Source organism: Leptodactylus fuscus, chromosome 1 (genome assembly GCF_031893055.1).
Source record: "Leptodactylus fuscus isolate aLepFus1 chromosome 1, aLepFus1.hap2, whole genome shotgun sequence".
NCBI lineage: Eukaryota > Metazoa > Chordata > Amphibia > Anura > Leptodactylidae > Leptodactylus > Leptodactylus fuscus.
The window spans coordinates 56,464,424-56,485,644 of record NC_134265.1 but is presented as its reverse complement, the minus strand read 5'-3'; the positions used below and the strand labels follow the sequence as shown (position 1 = coordinate 56,485,644).

At 41.7% G+C, this 21,221-nt stretch overlaps 1 protein-coding gene and 1 long non-coding RNA gene across 4 annotated transcripts in view; one reads left to right on the top strand and one right to left on the bottom strand.

Annotated features, from left to right (window-relative positions):
- Positions 1 to 21,221, bottom strand: part of LOC142200553 (uncharacterized) — a 221,536-nt gene that overhangs the window by 114,682 nt on the left and 85,633 nt on the right. The window lies entirely within an intron of this gene.
- Positions 1 to 21,221, top strand: part of BDP1 (BDP1 general transcription factor IIIB subunit) — a 50,311-nt gene that overhangs the window by 7,057 nt on the left and 22,033 nt on the right. Inside the window, exons 6-31 of one of the 3 annotated variants that reach the window (XM_075270866.1) lie at positions 1,380 to 1,510; positions 1,607 to 1,701; positions 2,062 to 2,116; positions 3,163 to 3,294; positions 4,012 to 4,266; positions 4,400 to 4,555; positions 5,642 to 5,810; positions 6,728 to 6,869; positions 7,179 to 7,243; positions 7,333 to 7,471; positions 7,588 to 7,658; positions 8,087 to 8,297; positions 9,035 to 9,207; positions 9,369 to 9,495; positions 10,011 to 10,183; positions 10,361 to 10,487; positions 11,109 to 11,179; positions 11,708 to 11,927; positions 12,275 to 12,399; positions 12,525 to 12,747; positions 16,081 to 16,223; positions 17,197 to 17,377; positions 18,627 to 18,739; positions 20,454 to 20,607; positions 20,776 to 20,879; positions 21,020 to 21,176. In XM_075270866.1, the coding sequence (XP_075126967.1) occupies positions 1,380 to 1,510; positions 1,607 to 1,701; positions 2,062 to 2,116; positions 3,163 to 3,294; positions 4,012 to 4,266; positions 4,400 to 4,555; positions 5,642 to 5,810; positions 6,728 to 6,869; positions 7,179 to 7,243; positions 7,333 to 7,471; positions 7,588 to 7,658; positions 8,087 to 8,297; positions 9,035 to 9,207; positions 9,369 to 9,495; positions 10,011 to 10,183; positions 10,361 to 10,487; positions 11,109 to 11,179; positions 11,708 to 11,927; positions 12,275 to 12,399; positions 12,525 to 12,747; positions 16,081 to 16,223; positions 17,197 to 17,377; positions 18,627 to 18,739; positions 20,454 to 20,607; positions 20,776 to 20,879; positions 21,020 to 21,176 (3,712 nt within the window). Of the gene's footprint in view, positions 1 to 1,379; positions 1,511 to 1,606; positions 1,702 to 2,061; positions 2,117 to 3,162; positions 3,295 to 4,011; positions 4,267 to 4,399; positions 4,556 to 5,638; positions 5,811 to 6,727; positions 6,870 to 7,178; positions 7,244 to 7,332; positions 7,472 to 7,587; positions 7,659 to 8,086; positions 8,298 to 9,034; positions 9,208 to 9,368; positions 9,496 to 10,010; positions 10,184 to 10,360; positions 10,488 to 11,108; positions 11,180 to 11,707; positions 11,928 to 12,274; positions 12,400 to 12,524; positions 12,748 to 16,080; positions 16,224 to 17,196; positions 17,378 to 18,626; positions 18,740 to 20,453; positions 20,608 to 20,775; positions 20,880 to 21,019; positions 21,177 to 21,221 lie in introns of all 3 variants that reach the window. The other 2 variants (XM_075270874.1, XM_075270857.1) reach the window with 2 other exon arrangements.

Here is a 21,221-nt window from a genome sequence, read left to right as displayed (position 1 = left end):
AGTGACCTGTTATGGATTTGTTTTCTGCTTCAGTTACACCTATTGGGAAACCTCCGGAGTTTCTGAACACATTGACATGCTGCGTTTTCCAATACCGCAACAGTTATGGAAATTGCAGTGTGTCTGCTGCACATATTTTTCTGCAGTGTGTGGATTCTGTGCTAGAATCTCATCTACTATGCAGGGTCTGTAAAACGTAGCGTTTTTTTTGTTTGTTTGTCCCCCCCCCCACCGCTGCCAAATGGCGGTGTTTATGCCACGTGGTGCCCAAGTCTCAGGGAGTTTGTCTGCTCACATCTCAGTGTCTGCACAGACTAATTGTAGATCTGTGTAGATTTACTTAGTAGAAGCTGAAACATACCTTGGTGTGCAGTATAAGATGTGGGAGTACAAAAAGGGGTGTTTAGTTTTGTTTGCAAATTACCCTGCAAGAGCTCTGGGGGTCTGACGGAGATGGCAGGTGCTCCAGGTTTCCTCATGAATTGCTGTCCTTTCTGGTGTGAGTGACATCCTCAGACTCTGTTGGTGTCACTGCTGGCTGAGTGGACATTATGTCTGTTGCCTGTAGCTTCACTCCTAGCAAATACAGTGTAGTTAATGTTGCACATGTTGCGTGATAAGTAAAAATAATAATGACAGCATTTTCATATTTTTACCCACCACAATATGTTTCAGACCCCTACACTGCCATATAAGTGGTCTGGGGGCTGACAGACTCCCTTTAAAGAGGACCTTTCATGGTTTGGGGCATAGACAGTTCCATATACTGCTGGAAAGTTGACAGTGCACTGAATTCAGCGCACTGTTGGCTTTCCCGATCTGTGCCCCAGGTAAACAACTGTCGGTGTCGGTACCGTAGCTCTTTACAGTCAGAAGGGCGTTCCTGACAGTCTATCAGGAATGTTCTTCTCCACAGCAGCGCCTATCGCGCTGTACAGTGTGAGCGGGGAGTAACGCCCCCTCCCTCTGCTCACAGTGCTCATCCATAGACGAGTATTATCAGGAGGGGAGGGGGCGTTCCTTCCCGCTCACACTGTACAGCGCATTAGGCGCTGCTGTGGAGAAGGAGATACCTGATAGACTGTCAGGAACGCCCTTCTGACTGTAAAGAGCTACGGTATCGGGACCGCTAGCTCTTCACCCGGGGCACAGATCGGGAAAGCTGACAGTGCGCTGAATTCAATGCACTGTCGGCTTTCCAGCAGTATATAGAACTGCCTGAGCCCCAAACCATGAAAAGTCCTCTTTAAAGCAACTCTTGAGTGTCTCCCACAGTAACTTCAGTGTATATGTATCTACTATCTGATATTTCTCTCTTATCTCACTTGTGGCGTACATGACATCCCTTCTAAACCCTCATTTGTTTTTCCATTCCACAGTTTAACCGTGGAGGTGTCCAGAACTAAAGCACCAATTGTTGAAGGGAACGATCCCATTTTTGAACGTGGTTCCACAACTACATATTCTAGTTTTCGGAGGAACACCTACTCCAAGCCATGGTCTGATCAAGGTCTGTATGCTGTCTGTTCCTGCAGCTGTCCTCGCATGATATGTCCTCGCATGATATGTACATAACTTTACTCTTCTGTTTTTTTTTTTTTTTTAGAAACAGATATGTTCTTCCTGGCCATCAGTATGGTGGGGACAGACTTTTCAATGATTGGCCAACTTTTCCCTCACAGGGAGAGAATTGAGATTAAGGTGAGTCGCCATTTTGTCAGTCCAACTCTTTGCAAGGCCAAATTTAATACAAAGTACTTTGTCTCAAGTATAGCTGAAGCTTTAAGTTTGGTATCCCTTTCCAGAACCAATTCTCAAGCTTAGTAATGTTCTGCTCTTTGGTAGACCTGATAATTTTGAAGAATGGAAGTTTGTTTTTATGTTGGAGGGAGTTAGTGGTGTTTGCTAGTGTAGTGTTATCAGGTCTGTACTGACCTGTTGGCAAATTCACTTTAAATTCTCAATATCCTAACATGGAACAATTTACCAAATAGCTAAAGGGAAGATTTTCTTTTTATTGTATTTAATATATTATATTTTTTTTTATTTTTTACGTTATAGAACAAATTTAAGAAGGAAGAGCGAGTGAACGGATGGAGGATTGACAAGGCTTTTAGTAAGTGACTCTATAATATGTCATTTATTATACTGTAAATGATGTAAAAATACGGAATATATTAAGGGTTCATTCACAGCAATATTTTTATATCAGCTTTAGATCAGGTGTAAAAACATGCAAATGGATAGCTGTCCACTTACATAAAGAGGACCTTTCACCACTTTTGGGCACAGGCAGTTCTATATACTGCCAGAAAGCTGACAGTGCGCTGAATTCAGCGCACTGTCGGCTTTCCCGATCTGTGCCCGGTGTGAAGAGCTTACGGCCCGGTACCGTAGCTCTTCTATGGTCAGAAGGGCGTTTCTGACCATTAGCCAGGAACGTCCTTCTGCCTCGCGGCGCCTATCGCGCTGTGCTGTGGAGCGGGGAGGAACGCCCCCTCCCTCTGCTCACACAGCTTGTCCGTAGACGAGCATTATCAGGAGGGGAGGGGGCGTTCCTCCCGGCTCCACAGCACAGCGCGATTGGCGCCGCGAGGCAGAAGGACGTTCCTGGCTAATGGTCAGAAACGCCCTTCTGACTGTAAAGCGCTACGGTACCGGGACCGATAGCGCTTTATACCGGGCACGGATCGGGAAAGCCGACAGTGCACTGAATTCAGCGCACTGTCAGCTTTCTGGCAGTATATAACACTGCCTGTGCCCAGATATGGTGAAAGGTCCTCTATAAAAATAAATGTAAAAAAATATTGGTTTATGGTATGCTACATTTTTATTTATTTATTTTTTTGCATTCATATTTTTGTAATCAGGTTTCCATCTTCAAAATAGATGTTTAAAGAAATACCAAAAAAAAAACTTCATGTGAAAGAACCCTAAGGGTATGTTTACACAGAGTTTTTTGCAGGTGGATTTTGACGCGGAATCCGCCTCAAAATCTGCCTGTAAAAATGGCTCGCTTTTTTTTCCGCTAGCTAGTAACCATCTGCCTGGTAACTAATGAGAGGTTTTGTTAACCCGTGCATTATCTATATTGCTGTATTACCATAATTTGCATGTTTCACCATCTAACCCATCTTGTTTTTTTTTTTTTTTTTTTATTAGGAGAAAAGAAAGACTTTGACTTTGAATTTTTTGCTAAACTTCTCGAGAAAGCCCTTGAAGCAGGAAAGAAAAAGAAATCAAAAAGTAAACAGCCACGTAAGACTAATACAAAATCACGCAAGAAACAGAAAGGTAATGGGTTTGTTATGCAACCTCATTGGGTGTTTTTTTTTTGGCTATGTAAACATGCCTCATTGGGTTGTCAAGTCTGGTTTCTGGGGATAGGACTACGGCAATCTGTTCTTTGTATAATGGCTGTGAATAGTATTGCAGTCCCATTCAGTTGAATGAGTGAGAGCTGCATTAACCAGATGATGCCCGGTCTGTCCAGTCACTTTACTATACCCTGCACGGAGCCAGAAGTAGATAGTGCTATACAGTGTATAGTGGCCAGACTCTGTTACTGCAGCTCTGTTCCCTTCACTTTAATGGAAGCTGAATTGCACGTAACTACTATACAGGGCACGGAGCCGTCTGCTACCTGCTCCCTGCACTGTATATGATGGTCAGGCCATACACAAACAAAATCTAACCTCTTTAAATTATTGGAAAGTCTCTTCAAGCCAGAGGGAGGTCTGGACACAAAGAACCCAACCCCCCCACCAAAAAGGTAATGGGTTTAATTGTGCTTTTCTATGTATGCTTCCACTGATACAATGCATTTATTTATCAGTTTTCATACTTTCCATTATCTGGGTTATGGTGCCTCTGTTATTTTAAGGATAACTGCGTAGTAAATATTACTAGTATACCTAATCATTGTCACAATGCGATATATTCTTCTGATATTATTGATACTGGCCATTTTTTATATACAAATACTTCATAATAGATTTGTATCACAAACAGATAAAGCTTCTGTAGAACAAAGCCTCTGTGATGAGGAATCGATCATATCAGAAGAAGGAGTAGATTCCACAACAGCAGAGAAGGAGAACAAGAGGGCTGTAGATGTGGACGAATGCTCAGGGGTGACTGATTCTGCCCCTGTCAAAAAGAAGAGGAACAAGAGGAAAAAAGATAACACAAAGGACACAGAAGAGGAAAATCCTGAATCACAGAATGATGATGTAACACAGACACAAAAAAAGAAGTCTAGTAAAAGTAAGAAGTGTCATTTTCTTACACTTGGTGGAGAATAGTGTCTTAGACCTATATGTAATGTACCGCATGTCCGCAAGCATCAGTACTGTTTAGTGCTGCGTCTCCTGAATGCGTTTGCTCATTATGTCTTTAGTTAAGAAGACTCCTGCTCTGGATCCAGATATACCTGAGCTACAGTCAGTAGATAGTGATGGAAGTCATAAAGAAGTCCTAGCTGAGAAGAAAACAAGGGTGCAGAAAAATAAACCGAATTACAAAGAATCTGAAGTGGAAGATGATGAAAATGATGGTAAATATGCAACTGGGAATAACTATTCGCACAAGTTGGTTTGCTTCGAATTCAGAGACTTTCACTATCATTGGCCAGTAATGATATGTGTAAGGGTAGCAGAGTTTTCATAAATAGTTAAAATTAGAGATGAGTGAATACTATTTGAAACAGCCGTTTCGAATAGCACGCACCCATAGGAATGAATGGAAGCGGCCGGCATGCAGACTTTGCCAGCGGCCGGCCGCTTAACCTGCGTGCCGGCTGCGTCCATTCATTCCTATGGGTGCGTGCTATTCGAAACGGGAGTTTCGAATAGTACTCGCTCATCTCTAGTTAAAATATGTGCAGGGTCTTGCTGGACAGTCTGCTCTTAACTCTGTCAGCCTTCATACGTGATGTCCTATCAGTTTATCTTCTGCTAATAATCAAATTATGGATGAAATACAATTTCCATTTGTCTCTCAGCCAGGGAGTATGTACTGTACAATAAGGAGCCATCTAACCCCTCCCCCATTCATTACTGTTCCTATTATGAGAAAGGTGACCATAATTTAGGAGATCTGGGTACACTGGACTGTAAATACACGGCAAACACATGCAGCCAAGCAGACACAGGCAAAACACAAGAAAAAAAAAAACGACCTATGAGCGCAGTTTAGTAAAACTGCTGTGAAAAATATCCCATCTGTAACCACACAAGCAGACGGAGGTAGATACAGGTAGAGGACAGGCCCTTACACTCAGAACATATCTATGGACAGGATTACTTAGTAACAAAAGAGTGATCAGCAAATTAGCTGGAAGGGAGACCCAAAGTAGCAGGAACTTTAGAGATGTTTTTTCAGGACACATTTTTAGTTAAAGTATATTACATTTTTGTCCAGAATCACATGTTCTATGAGACTATGTTAACTGCAAAGTTAGCGACCATTTAAGGACTGATGGTGGTTTGTTATTGGTGGGGAGAAGGTTTTGGAGGTTTCTCTTGACCGGATCTTTTACTATGAGTTGTTCACTTTGCCCGCATCCCCTCTCTTTCTCTCTCTATTCTCTGAGATAAATTTATATATGTTTTTTTTTCTCATTGTTGCTCTCCTGCAGCAGATTATGACATGGCAGAAGATATTGAGGTTGATGATGCACCCGTGTCTTGTACACCTGGAGAAGCTGATGTCTCATCTCAGTCATTGCCACCACCATGTGACGAAGAAACCTCTCTAGTACTCTTTACTGAAGAGAGCGACTACCAGTCAGGACTTGATGATCTATCTAGGTATAGTGAATATTAACTTCTATTGGCAGACAACATTTAGAAAATTGACTCTGGAATAAGGGTTTTATGTGACTAGCTTCCCATGCTATAACAGTCCTGGATTATCTTCTCTTATCACTACATTCTGCCTCTCCTTTGTTATTCCTCCTAGAACTAGATGAGTAAATTGATACCTGTGTATTAGTAGATAACGGTGCGGTCCTGTCAGTCTTGACATCAGACTGTATAAGGGGACACTGATTTGACAAGGAGAAATGGTGGCTCCAAATTACAACATAGTTAGCTAAAAAGATGCTCCAAAATGATTTATCTATCTTTAGAAGGAGTTTCCTATTGTGTAAGGATCGGTATGTATAGGTATATGCCATCAGTTTCTAATTGTAGGAGGTGTGACTGTTGGACGACCAGTAGGGAGAAAATGGCAACACTGTTTTTGTTTCCTGTAAATCTGTGGAATAGCCTACCCCAGGAGGTCACAGCTGACCGCTTCGAAAAGGGCTCTAATGACATCGCTAATGTGCCATAGAATAGTCCATGAGACTGATTAGTGATGGCGTGTGCTGTAGAATAGTGGCACAGACATACTGCGGTGCCAATAAAGTAATAGCTTCCTTATTTGAATTAAGATTTAGAATTTAAGGTCATTAGATATACTAAAATGGCTGCATCCACCATAATATATTGCACGGTTGGTCCCACTGCAGGTGCTTGTATATGGGCTCATTATTCTACTAAAAATACTTCAAGGGAATGGGCCAGAAACATTTTTCCCTGTGACTTCCCTATCACAGCCACAAGTAGGATAATAGAGAATTGCTAACAAGCCATTGTCCTCACATAAACATAAAAGATCTTAAAAAATTCCAAGAGAAGCCTAAGTGGTCTTTCACAACAATTATTTTATGTTTTTTTTAAAGTCTGCATCACAGCCTAAGTGAGGTAAATGAAGCCATGTCACAGACCTCTAGTGCGCCTCTGGTTGCCCCAAATCTCATGGTTGGAGAGACTGAGGCCATGAACGTCTCCCAAGAAGAATCCAGCCTTTCTGCTTGTGATAAGGTTCGTATACATTATTTATAACCAAGTGACCTATTCTGTTCTTTACTAATAGTGAACCAGATCTTCTCGTCTTAACAAATTGTGAATATTTTACATTATTTTTCTGGACTGACATATTCATACATGAAGTCTAGTGAAAGCCAGAGTTTCTCAGTGTAATGGCCCTTTGGGTAAACGCTCCAGTGAATGACTACACGGAGTCAACCCACTGATTCTCTACCTACTTGTCCATGTGGAGACGGGCCTGGTCACCTTCTGTGGCGTTTCTGACTGGCAGAAACCATGATAATGCTTATTATTCTTTTTCAGCTTGATGGATCAAATACAGCATTAGATGCAGAAAGTGGAGAGCAGGATTCAGAACCTAAGGAAAAGTGAGTTCCTATTCCAAATAACATTTTTTAGAAAAAGTTCACAAATGGCATTGTTGAGCCTTACTTACCTTTATTTCTATTTTTTTTAGAATAAAGATGCCTCAAGGGCGCCGAGCACGGCCTGTTCCAAACTTATCCAGAGCATCCGTAAAGCAGAAAGTGGCTACTGAAGAACAAAGTGAAGCAAACCATCTGGCCAGTCCTAGTAATGACAAAGTTGTTGGAAAGGTATTCAGATACAATAGAAATGCCAGTTTTTCACGGTGTTAAAATGTATTCCTTAACAAATTTCTTGCAATATTGGATTTTTTCTGATGCAGTTGATTTTCATTTGCTTTTTTTAGAGTGAGAAGGAAATTACACAGGATGAAGGCTTGAGTATGGAGCAACAGAAGCAGGCAGACAAAGCTGCAAAGTAAGTCCGAAACAAATATACCAATGCAATTCTACAATACTAAAGCCATTTATGATACACAAGACCTAGTGGCTGTTTTCACCAGGGAACCACATGTCATCTGCAGCTGCATGGTGTGTATATGAATGCAGGATTTTTGCACCATTTCTCCATCTCCAAATTTCACAGCACATCATCTTCCTGTGTGCTGAAACTGCATGGTCTATACCAGACAGGCCATGTTACAGAAGGATAATTACATTGTTACCCAGCAGGCAGAGATGGTAATATCTGTAGCTGCCTATGTGATGCTGTGATGACTGAAAATGAAGATGGTGATGAACTGCAGGATTATTAGTGCAATACACTGCATTATTGCCATCTGCAGGAAACTATATCCACTTCTGAAATATGACATTATCTAAATTGCTCTTCATTCATGAAAACAGGGCTGATGACTCCTCTGCCCAAGAAAATAGACAAAAAGAATCCACTATAAAGCCTGCGTTACTGGGGAGAGGGAGGTTGCTGAAGCCGAAGCCTAACTTGCCAGGAAGGACATCAACCAGAAGAGAGAAACTGGACGGTTCAGGTGCTAAGGAAGGAACTGAGGAATCTGCTGATGTACTCGTACAAGAAAAGAAAGAAGACCCTGGAAATGTAAGGAATTCTAATAAAATACTGGAATCGTTTATAATCTACTACAACAATGTCTATATACTTGGCTGGTTATAAATAGAAGTAATACTGACCCTTCATATATAATATTGTAGCTCAATCCGCAAACTAAGGTTTCAAAGAGTCTGTATCGCTGTTAATGCTTGTTAAGGGTGCTAGAGTAGGAATAGGGCGTCTTATAGGCCATGCAATTCTGTCTTGGGGGAGAAAAAAAAAAAGACTATACAGGTTAGTGCACCTTTAAAAGAAGGCTGCCTCTGTAGAGCCACCTAGTAGAGGTAACTATCTTATACTCAGTGTCCAATCACTTTAACAGGCCCTGCATTATGACTCTGGATATTTCGCCATACCATGGCAAAGAAAAAGGGTCAAAAAGGGTCAAAATTGCAGGATATGCAGTTTAGAATAAAGCAAGCAGTCTGTGTAATGCCACTGCCCTTCAGTCAAGTAGTCTTTGTATGTATAGATTGGTTGTTATTAAAATTAGGAAAATGAACCAAAAATGCCGGAGAAAAACTGCATTAAAATACTTGGCATTTTTAACAGGTGCTTTACAATATAAGGTAGCCATTCAAATAAATAGCAGTCTTTGTAATACATGAACAGGTTGGTCTGCCACATCGGAGTACTCTGATATTGCGTTGCACTTTATTAACAGCTCCCGGATTGGCTTAAATTCTTATTGCAATAATTTGATTTAAATTTATTTATTTTTTTAGCTCAAAGGAGAAGAAATTGATATTTCATCCATGGATGATAAGAAGAGACAAGACAGTTGTTTCTCTGCGGAAGTTTCTTCACCTGTTAAGAGAGTTGTGGATTCTGAGTCTGGCCTGTCGCAAACAGAGGAACTGAACACTGTACAGCAGGACTGTGATAAGACGGATACCAGGTAAGACTTTGTGGCTTATTCCAAATTTTTCACATGTACGTATGACATTGACTGAACTAGAATCCAGCTGATGTTCACGCTTGTTTCTGGCATAAATGTAGCTTATTATTGGAAGTGTGTGTAATGTAAATGTCTGAAGTAGATAAATTATTCCTCCGCAGTAAAGAGAAACCTTCCCTGCCTGTTAGAGGACGTTTTAGGCCAAAGCCAAACCTGACCAGAGCACCAGCGAAGACTAAATCTTCAGGCACGGAGCAAGAAAGTGAGCATTCACAAGACTCGGGGCAGGTATGTCTGTTTCTGATATACATCTGTGGTGTATACTTATTTGTTTTTTATTATGCTGTAAATTGCATAATTAAACTGATTAACAAAAAAATAAAAAAAAATAACATGCCCAGATAGAAATATTGGATTACTGCAACATTTTGCATGCAGTTATGTTTCTGGCATATATATGAATGAGATCGTCGTCTGATTGCCAAAAGAGGACGTAAATGTATTTTTTCAGATGTCCTATCAAAGGCTCTCAGAGGCTACTTTTCAGTAGTTGTACCTTTTGGTGAGAGGTTAACTGCTACACGTACCATTACAACACTCTCAATGATATTTTGCCCAGTTGGCAGACCCTGAGAGAGGGGACACATCATTGGACTCAGAATAACAGGATGTTTTATTCGATTGCCTGTCTTGTTGGCAGGAGGGATTGGGCGCAGTGGTTATGAGAGGGCACTTACACACAGAAATACTCCAGGAATGGCTGAAATTCTCATTTTTGTGAAGATTGATTTTATTTTCTTCAGCTTAAGGGAGAAGAAATTGGTATGTCATCCTTGGATACTAAGAACAAACAAGACAGTTGTGTCCCTGCGGATGTTTCTTCACCTGTTAAAAGAGTTGTGGAGTCTGAGTCTGATCTGTCACAAACAAAAGAACAGAACACTGTACAGCAGGACTGTGATAAGGCGGATACCAGGTAAGGCTTTATGGAGGGGCTGGTTTATTCCAGATGTGCCGCATGTACATATGAAATGGGCTGACTGCATGCCAGCTGATGTTACCAATTGCTTATGGCATAAATGTAGCTTATTATTGGAAGTGTGTGTAATGTAAATGGTGGAAGTGGTTATATATGAGAAATTATTCCCCACAGTAAAGAAAAACCTTCCCTGCCTGTTAGAGGACGCTTTAGGCCAAAGCCAAACTTGACCAGAGCACCGGTGAAGACTAAATCTTCAGGCAGTGAGCAAGAAAGTGAGCGTTCACAAGGCTCGGAGCAGGTATGTCTATTCATTTTTTAAGCCAAACATGATGCTGGATTCTTCACTGAGAACAATAGGTTGGGCATGTTATCCTGCTTTTTTTTTCTTTGCACCTTATGTAAACTACATATGGTATATACAATTAATTATCATTAACATACAGTGTGTTGCTGTTCAGTACAGAATAGATTAGTTATGTTTTCTTGTTAATTACTGATGTTAGGGGTTTTTCTGGGACTATGATACTGATGTCGTATCCTTAGTATAGGTGATCAATATCAGATCAGTGGGGGAAGACACCTGATAACTTGGCTCACCAGCTGTTTGAAGAGACTTCTGCATTCAGACAAGCACCATGGTCTCTTCACAGCATGCCTGACACAGCACTGCATTTTATATAGTCAATGTGCTTGGCATTGCAGCTCAGTCCCATTCATTTGAATTGGACTGAGCTGCAGCATGGCTGTGTGACCAGTGAACCTGATGTCACTGGCCTGAGAAAAGAAAGTAGCACTCCAAATGCCACGGCCTCTTCTAAAAACTGATTGGTTGAGGTGGTGCGTGTTGACCTATCCTAGTTCTAGATATATTTGCTATTAACTGGATGAGTGTGTCTTATTGCTTCTACTTTGATCTTAGGTTTCACATGTTAGTAACAAGCCACCATCACCTACACCTGACACAGGCCAAGAGAAGGAAACTAAAGAAAGGTAAAGATGAGTCTTTTATATTGCTCTAAGCTCTATATTAGTAAAAAGGTATTCTAATTATGGGGTATAAATTAAAAAAAAAAGAAGATATATTTGACTTATCTCAATTCTCGAGACCAATGATAAGACTTTCCAAGATGGCAAGTTATTTGGTTCAGTATAGCATGCTTTTGCTTAGTAGTCAGCATGTTAGTGGTTAGCTTGCTCAAGCTTAAGCTTCCTTTAGGGGCTCCCACAGTTTTCTTCCTCTTCTCCACTCTTCTGTATACACTCTTAGAAGCAAAACCTTTGCAAACTGGTTATTAAAAGGGATGTCTGATCAGTGCAGGGCTGACACTGGTCCACATACACGTCGGCTATATTGGGCTATGTCAGACTTCCGTACTATACACAGCACAGGGCCGGAAACCGCTCCATCCTTCCCACTGTACAGAGATCCTAAGGATAAATGAAAAATTCACGGAAAACCCTTTTAAGTGTTTTAATTCCTTTCATGCATTATATTTATATGTAAGTATTTCTACTCAGTATGGAATCATCATCTGGCTCTCAAGATGAATGTGGAAAACCCTCCATAAAACCTGCAACTTTATCACGAGGCCGTTTCCAGAGACCAAAACCTAATTTGAGAAATGCATCATCTCAGAAAGAAGCATCTGGTGTCAAGCAAGAACCCTCTGCCCAGAGCGCTGGACATGATGAGGGAGACTCCAGCAAAGACCTTCCAACTGACAGCAGTGCCGGAAAAGTATGTTGTAGAGGTTTTTGTACACGTCTCATGATGTTTTTCTGTAGTATTATATTTTCCCTGGACTGTTCACACTGCAGAGGACCTCAATCCTTTCTGGTTTTCCCAAAACTCAAATCTCCCAATTGGCATAACTTCAGTGTTGCAGAACTCAAGAAGTTGCATTTTATTGAACAAAAACAGCTTTGTGTAAAAATGTGACTTCTTTTTTTTTATGTGGTTTAGAATGGATGATAAATTCCCCCAATGATTGCTAATATTCTGTTTGCCGTAAAAGCACACTATATCCAGTACACTTGTCATTCATCAAATCGGTTTTATTTAATAAACCGTATTTCCTTTTGTAGCAAGAAAATGAATCCTTGGTAAATACAGTTTCTGGATCGTTTCAAGATTCTTGTGAGACTGGAGCCAAGTCGTCGTCTTTATCCTCTCAGTTGACTCAAGACAGTACTGTGAATCAAGTTGACTTGTAAGTTATTCAGTATTATGCCCTAAATGCTTGATCAGTCCTTCAGTCGTCAATATATCTCTATCTGTCTGTCTATCTATCTATCTATCTATCTATCTAGTATATAACAGTTTTATGTAATTTAGGATTGAAACATCAATTCTATCCGAAACTGAAACCATCAAATCTCCAACTAAAGCTGCACCTCTGGCTCGTGGACGGTTTCAGAAGCCAAAGCCAAATCTAGTGAGAGCATCTGGACGGAAAGGGGAATCTGAAGTGAAGTCAAGTGAAAGCTTTGAGGTTGCATCTGGGAGTACCGAGAAGAGATCGGAGATTGATGATGTAAATACATCCACGGTAGCAAGTGTAAGTAATAGTGGTATTCATAAAGCTTCATACAGTATGTCTGACAACCGCAGTCGCTGCATCAACCAGGAGTGCATCCATGGATGTACTCCGCAGATTGGAGGACATCCATGTCCCCCCTGGTGTTCTGATGGCAAGTCTTGATGTGGAGGCCCTGTACAGCTCCATACCCCACGAATTGGGGTGTGGGGCTGTCGGTGCCTTCCTGGCGGAACGTGGTAGTTATCTTGAGCCACATAATCGCTTTGTCCTCAGCCTACTGCGGTTCATCCTTGAGCACAATGTCTTCTCCTTTGATGGCAACCTCTTCCACCAGCTCAGGGGAGTTGCGATGGGGAGTCCCTGTGCCCCATCGTTCGCTAATCTCTACCTGGGCTGGTGGGAGAGGGAGAGGGTATTTTGTGAGGGAATGGATCAGTGGACTCGGCGGGTGCTTCTCTGGGTCCGTTTCATAGATGATATATTCATTCTGTGGGACGGGCCCAGGGAGGAATTTGGACGGTTTGTACAGGTCCTTAATGAAAATGACCTTGGATTATTTTTTACATTTGATATCCAAGAGGAAAAAATGACATTCTTGGATCTTACGATTTCCAGGGAATCGTCGGGTCGGTTACGGACCTGTGTACATCGGAAGAAAACCGCAACGAACTCCCTGTTACAATGGGGAAGTTGGCACCCTGAACCCCTTAAATCTGGCATTCCAAAGGGTCAATACCTTAGGATCCGGAGGAATTGTACTCACCTCTCGGACTTTCAAAGTATGTCCAGGGATCTTAGAGGTAGATTTACTAGAAGGGGATATCCAGAAGGGGTTCTGCGCAAAGCCTACCATCATGCATTGAGCGCAGACCGTTCACAGTTGCTGAATCCACGCAATAACATACAGGATTCTGATGAGATTCGGCTGGTCGCAACATATGATAGTGCATCTGACTCAATAAAAAGCATCCTGAATACATCATGGGATATTGTTAAGTCCGATCCTATTGTAGGGTCATTAGTGGGGACAAGGCCAAGTATCACCTACCGCAGGGGTCCTAATCTCAAAGATAAATTGGTACACAGTTATTTGCTCCCAGCAGTGTCGGCTGACACTTGGCTGGATAGACACCGGGCAGATTTGAAAGGTACCTACCCCTGTGGTACTTGTAAGGCATGCCAATTTATAAAGCGAGGTGACAAAGTGACATCAACTAATACTGGAACTGCCTACCATATCCAGAGCTTCATTAATTGTAAAACTATGGAGGTGGTGTATCTGGCATCATGTTCTTGCGGGCTCCAGTACGTGGGCAAAACCACGAGGGAGTTTCGTCGGAGAATTCGCGAACATATCAATGACATCATACGCGAAGAACCCACCCCCATCTCTAAACATGTTAGAGAAGTACATGGTGGAGATGTAAATTGCCTTTGTTTTCAAGGCATTGAAAAAGTGATACCATCACCTAGAGGGGGGAATTTTGATAGGAAAGTACTCCAACGAGAAACAAGATGGATTTTCTTGATGGACTCAGTACATCCAAAGGGTCTAAATGAGTATATTTCTTTTGCCTCCTTCATATAAGCAAAATTTCTGTAGGTTTTACTTTACATTAATTTTCTGATCTATAGCCTATTAGGACAAAAGAAGAGTATATAGCCAATCAACCATTGACTGGTTTTCTCTTTTTTGGTGGATTTGTTCTGTTAATAGTTATCTGTCCTAATAGTTTGCCGATATACAAGTTTTTTTCTATATTGGAATATTATCCCACCAATAATCTCTCTGTTTAAAGTTTTGCCCTAGTATTGCCTTATGTAATCCCTATTTATATCTTGCGGTTCATACCGTTTCTTAGGGTAATATTCACACCTTGCGGTTTTAGACCGTTTTTTAGGTTAATATTTGAGAGGGTATTGACTCATATATGGTCTGGGGTCTCTCCATATTCGGAGGTTTGTTCCATACTTTCAATATAGGGCTGGTTGGGTATCCATTGATGAAGGTTACTTACCTGGATCTTCCATACAAATCTGTAAGCTCCGTCAGATGCAGACCGCGAAGCGGGGTCTGGTTGTAACAAATAAGCGTCTTGCGTTGCCTGATTACGATCCTGTCCGTTGTACTGAGGACGGGATTTGGCCTGACGTCAGTGGGGAGGTGTTGGTGATGTAATAACCACGCCCCCCGCTGCGTCATTGTAAGGGGTGGGTCTTTAGGGTTTATAAACCCGGCTCCACCAAGCGCTCGCTGCGGTCAGAAACTATGACCGACCGGGCTATTGAGAAATGATAAAATATAGCTCGTAATAGCGCCGTGTCGAATGGCATGTTCTTAAATACAGTTAGCCTCTGATGATACTGACTAAGATGAGTTAGTTGAAACGCGTCAAGCTTCTCTCTACTCTAATAGTGTGTGTTTGTGTGGATGTGTGGGTTCTGCCGATCCTAGAAAGAAACAAGCAGTATCCCCTGCCCGAGAATAGTTTCACCCCAGCTTAGCAATGTCACTCCCCTTCATGGCTAGTTAATTGCTCATATGGCAGAAATAAACTATATGTGCATGTGAATGGGTGGATTTAATGGCTATTAGCTATATGTCAGCAATATTCAATACTGGTTACTATCCAGCCCTAGAATAATATTCCTAGCCGGTTGAGAGATATTTGGGAAATTAGTCCTCAGAAGTTCAGCTGAATATGCAATAGAAAGAAAGTAGCTAATTCAGTGTTCCTGTCTGCAAAACTAATGTCAGGAGCATTGTTTAGTGAGGACTAAGTACCTAGTTGTGTTTATTCTTGGAGGTGGAACTTTTGCAAATATAAATAAGACCACACACCGCTTTTAGGAACATTTATTTATTGTTTTGTGATACCACTTTTAACAGGAATCAATAAAAGTTAAGTTTTTAATGTGCAAAAAATCCCCACACAAAATTTGTTTTTGCTTTTGATATTTATGCACATAACCCTAGAACATATTTAATAGTTGTTTGACAAAGCTGAGATTACAAACATTCCTCCTACTAAATTTATGGTGCTGTGGCTTATAGAAATCTGTTAATAATGAAGGGATTGCAGATATTGGCAAGAGCAGCCATGACACCTTCAAACAGCTGATCAGCATCGGTGCGAGAGTCAGACCTGTTTCAGTCTGATATAAACATAGGTCATCAGTATTAATATCCCAGAAAAACCCTTTAGGTTTAAGTCATATGCTATGATAATGCTGCTCAATGTCTGCAGAGAAATTCAGTTTTTTGTTGATTAAAATATAATCCGGACTACCATGAATTTGAAAAAGACTAACAGAATTTGATGATTAATGATATTTTCTCTTTATTACCAGATACCCGAAGATGCAGCAGAGACTGTCCCCTTGCTTGCCAAAAGTGATAAAGAAAATTCTTTTGCAGAAGAGGAGCCTGTTACTTTGGAAACCTCTGACAATAAAGCATCTCCTGAGACATCTGTAGATTCTACACCTGCCATGTATGTTTGTGTAATGGTATCTCTTTTACATTTCCAAGCAGCTCTTAGCTTCACTTGGAGTCCCTTAAAGGGAATCTGTCAGGGTGATTTGGGACACCAAACCATTTACAGGTCCTTATGGACAGGGTGTTTAATGTGCCTGCCAAATCACCTTGTTTATATAGCCATTTGTGCCCGGAATAAATATAAAGAAGCGTTATACTCCTCCTGCCGCTGTACTCTTTCGCCTATGCATTTCTTCACCGAAGCCAGAGGAGTACAACTCCATAATAGTGCGCACGCCCCGTACCTCTGGCACTTGCACAGTGAAGCTGTGGTGTACATCTTCTGCTTCTGTGAAGAACTGTGCAGCCGCCGGGAGCACCAGAGATTAATCCGATGAAATGCATTGGACTTCTCTGGGGAGGGGGGGGGGGGGGGTAACACCTATGCTCGTTGTCCAATTTGTGCAATCCGGCCTGTTTCCGTTTTCCGCCCCGTGAAACGACAGGGGATGGAAACCTGGCGGTCAGCTTTAAAACCCATTCACTTGAATGGGTTTGCAAAGGTGACCGCCCGTGTCCGTCTTCTGCCTGTCTGCGGGGAAACATTTTTTTTTGTTTGTTTGTTTTAGTCGGACAAGCAGGACTTTGTGTCCGGCTAAAAAAAAAACTTTTTTTTTTTTTTTTTTAATTTCTTAACTTCATAGTGCAGGTGAAGAGAACAAATCTTGCAATATACTTTATCAAAGAAAAGTATCTATTTCTTTACTGATTAAATTTATAGACACAGGCACTTTTATTTAGTCAAATATATTACAAAGTTTGTTCCTTTCATCTTCACGATTGATTTATGAAAAAATAGAGGTTTCTTACGCTATAGTGTAGTTTAAAGGAACATGGACTCTAGAAATGAATGAGAAAATTAACAAGTAACAAGAATCTTTGTCTACCAAATGTCCAGATTGAAAGGTAAAGATTGTTCTGTCTTTTAGGATTGATAAAGAGCAAAGTGCATCTGAAGATGAAAAAAGGACATTGAAACCGGTGTTCACAAGGGGCAGATTTCAAAGACCAAAGCCAAATTTAAAGCAATCTTCTACAAGATCTGTGCCTGCTTTATTGGTGTCTACTGTGCAGGAAGAGAATAGAAGCAATACAACAGACACTGACAACGTAAGACTCCTAAAGGCATTGTAAAGTAACTTAAGATGGTTTAAGTAGTCCATCTTATGTAGATAGCCTAGTAAACATACAAGTGCTTCTGGGTCTTACATACTACCCGAGACTAGGGATGTAGTTTGGAAGTATGGACTCCATTCTAAGTTTTAAAAGCATTAGATCCACATGCAGCACAAACTTTTCCTTTATGGATCTCGCCATGAGTCTGCAGCAACATGTATATGTTACATGTGAATTTTGCTGCAGATTGGATTTGAGGATTTTGCTTGAGGAGGTTTTCACATTTGCTTCATTGAATGTGATGATGTCTTTGGTGAAAATCCATGACACATCTGCAACGAAATGAGCAGGCCGCAGGTTTGAGAACTTACAGTATACTTGTTTCTTTGTGGTGAAACTGCAGCGTGTGGATTAGATATGTACACTCTCACCCACTTGCCTGGGTATAGTGGGTACCATAGAATAGTGGGTAGTTTACTGATTGGTGGGGGTCAGACCACTGGAATTCCCACAGTTCACCAGAACATGGATCTCTCTTATATTGGCACATGAATATAGTTGCTGCTCATGCATATACAGTTGCTCTGTTCTCTTCTATGATGGTAGAGTAGATGGTAGAATAGAGCTCCTGTTCTCCTTATTGGTGGGGTCCCACTTATTGGATCAGCAAATTAACCCTTATCCACAGGGCTTTATATATCTGGAATACCCCTTTAAACTTCCCATTGTGTGGGCCTAATACAAACTATGACTGAGTTAAGACCGACCTGGGCAAGGAACGCAGTGGAAACCAATGTGATTCTTTGCTTCTGACTTTCAGTCTTCATAGGATGAAGGTGTTCGAGAGGATCTTTTGCTGCCTCCGCCAAGTCCAATCCTTTGCATTATTTAATAGGCTGCTCCGCTGATTCCAGCACAATTGAAATTTTTTCTATAGCCCTCGACGTTCATGAGTAGTCAATAAAGTTAGTACAGGGCATAACAGGAACGAAAACTATCAGTTGGGGGGTGTCAGGTAGGAGCAGACAAAGGGGTGTGATTATGGGCCCTGAAACTGGAGCTCTGAATCACAAATTGAGGTATGGTCTGTAATACAGTCTGTATCTCAGATTAAGTAGAATTTTCTTGACAAATTGACTAACCATGTGCTGATTTGTACTGCGCATAAACAATGGTGATGTATTTCTGGATCTTTGGTTTAATTGGTGATTTTATTTTTTTCTTTATTTCTCTATAATTTTAGAATGATCCCAACATTTCTGTGCATGTGGAAGTGTTTGTGCAGGGAGATGCAGAGGTTAAATCATCTACAGAGAAAGAGATCCAAGACAAACCTATTCTTAAAGAGCTTGCTCAGTGAGTGACAAATTTCGTTATTGTAACATGTATGAAATAGAGAGAATACATACCATATTTTCCGGACTATAAGCCGCACATAAAAACCTACGATTTCCTCAGAAATCATAAGTGCGGCTTATAGTCCGGTGCGCCTTATATATGGATGGAAGCGGCGGCAAAGTCTGCGTGCCGCTTCCATACATACATAAAAGGCACCGTAAGGGTGCATTCACACTACGGAACGCCGGCGTGTATCACAGCAGTACACGCCGGCGTTACAGCAGGGCTGCCGGACACTTCCTATTCATTTCTATGGGAGCCGGCATGCGAGCGCTCCCCATAGAAATGAATGGAAAAAAGCAGTCCATTCATTTCTATGGGGAGCGCTCGCATGCCGGCTCCCATAGAAATGAATGGGAAGTGTCCGGCAGCCCTGCTGTCACGCTGAAACAGAACGTGAAACTTACCGAGCGGTGCAGGGCGGGCGGGCATTCAGGCCTCCTCTTCCTCCGATGTCCTGACCACTTCCTCCGGCGCTCGCGAACTAATGGCCTGGGCGCATGCGCAATATCATAATGCTTCTACTACTGCGCATGCGCCCAGGCCATTATCAGCGAGCGGCGGAGGAGGAGGACGGAACATCGGAGGAAGAGGAGGCCTGAATGCCCGTCCACCCTGCACCGCTCGGTAAGTTTCACAACATTACGGTTGGGCTCTATCAGCATGATTTTGCTGATAGAGCCCCTCCTTGCCTGCCGAGCGCTTCCAATAGAAGCGGCTGGCACGCGGGGGGTTAAGCGGCCGCTGGCAAAGTCTGCCTGCTGCCGCTTTCAATAACATATAATGCGCACCGGTCTGCGGCTTATAGTCCGGTGCGCCTTATATATGAACCGAGACGGACTATAAGGCGCTCATGGGCAATGCGGCTTATAGTCCAGTGCGCCTTATAGTCCGTAAAATACGGTATATGTCTGCCTGTAGCTGCTTATCCTTGGATTAGTTGATTTTTATGGTGGTCTGTGGGCAGCCAGATATTTCACTTCAAGGAAATACTCTATTCACCGATTTGGCGTTATTTTTCAGAAAATTGTGTTTTGCTGGTAAAGTTACAAAGACTGAGCATGTGGCCGGTGTTGGACTGGCCCACCAGAGAATCGAGAGATCCTCCGGTGGGCCCAGGCTCTACCATAATGATCCAACAGAAGACCTCTAAATCTGTAGAGCTGTAGAGTATTACGGTCTGTTTCTTAGGTATTGTTGGAGGGTGGGCTAATTTCATCTGCTGGACCCAAGCAACCTCAGTCCATCACAGAGCCATACACTGTTTGTTTGCTGTTTTTGGCATGCCCAAACATCTGATGTATATGGGGGTGTCCTGGCTCTACCCCAATTGCAGATGATGAAATGTTGGAACAAGCACCTTAAATATCAATGGAGATAAGCTGTTGCCAGGTGAGCTTAGAAATAGTTTCCTTCCTCAGCTCGCCCATTTACAGTGCTTGCTAACCAAGCTTGCATGTATGGAGGGCTTGGGAGGAATAGCTGTTGGCTGAATGAGCATTCATCCTACAGCAATTGGAATTGTATGGCCAGATCAACTACCTATAAAAGCAAGATTCCTGGGAGCTCTGATAATAGGGGAGGGGGGTGAACTGTGATATGAGAGGGGCTGTAGTTGAGAATGCAATGATTCTCTTTACATATAACTTTTTGTGATTGTTTGTTTTTCTAGACCAGAAGAAGCTGCACGTAATGCAGAACAAGGTGAAATAGCGTCTTCAAAATCTGTCCGCACAAGATTTCCCAAACCTAGTCCAAACCTTGGCCGGGCAGCTGTAAGAAAGGAGACCTCAACTGCAGAGCCCAAAACATTGGTTCCAGAGAAGGTCAGAGTCTATAGCATTACACAGGAAGCAGCCACTTAAAATAAACCACAAAGCACTTGATTCCTACATAGTTATATTCATTATATATATATATATATATATATATATATATATATATATATATATTATGATCCTGTAATGACTTTGGAGGGGGGACTGTTTTTGCAGGGTCAAGAGATGCTGAAAGTGAATGATCAGACTCCAGAGCTGTCGAAATTGGAGGACATGCCTGATATCTCTGTTACTGGCCGTGACTCTAAGGAAGCTGAACCGTAAGTAGGAGGCCATCAAGAGTTTTTATTCATGCAGTCATATAAGCTACAAACACTTTTTGGACTTTGCTTTTTTAATTTGTTACATTTTTATTATTTTTATTTATCTTTTACATTTGTTCTTCATTTTGTACATCTAGAGCTGTTGAAGAAAAATCTGCAGCAATCAAGCCAGCACCACTGAGACGTGGCCGACTGATCAGGCCGGTTCCAAACCTTGTAAAACAGTCTGCTAAAACCTTGAGACCGGTCCAGAGCAAGACAAATGAAGAATTAAATGCAGCTCCACCAAGCAAAGTAATTTTACTTTTTGACTTTCATTTAAATCTATCAGCAGATTTC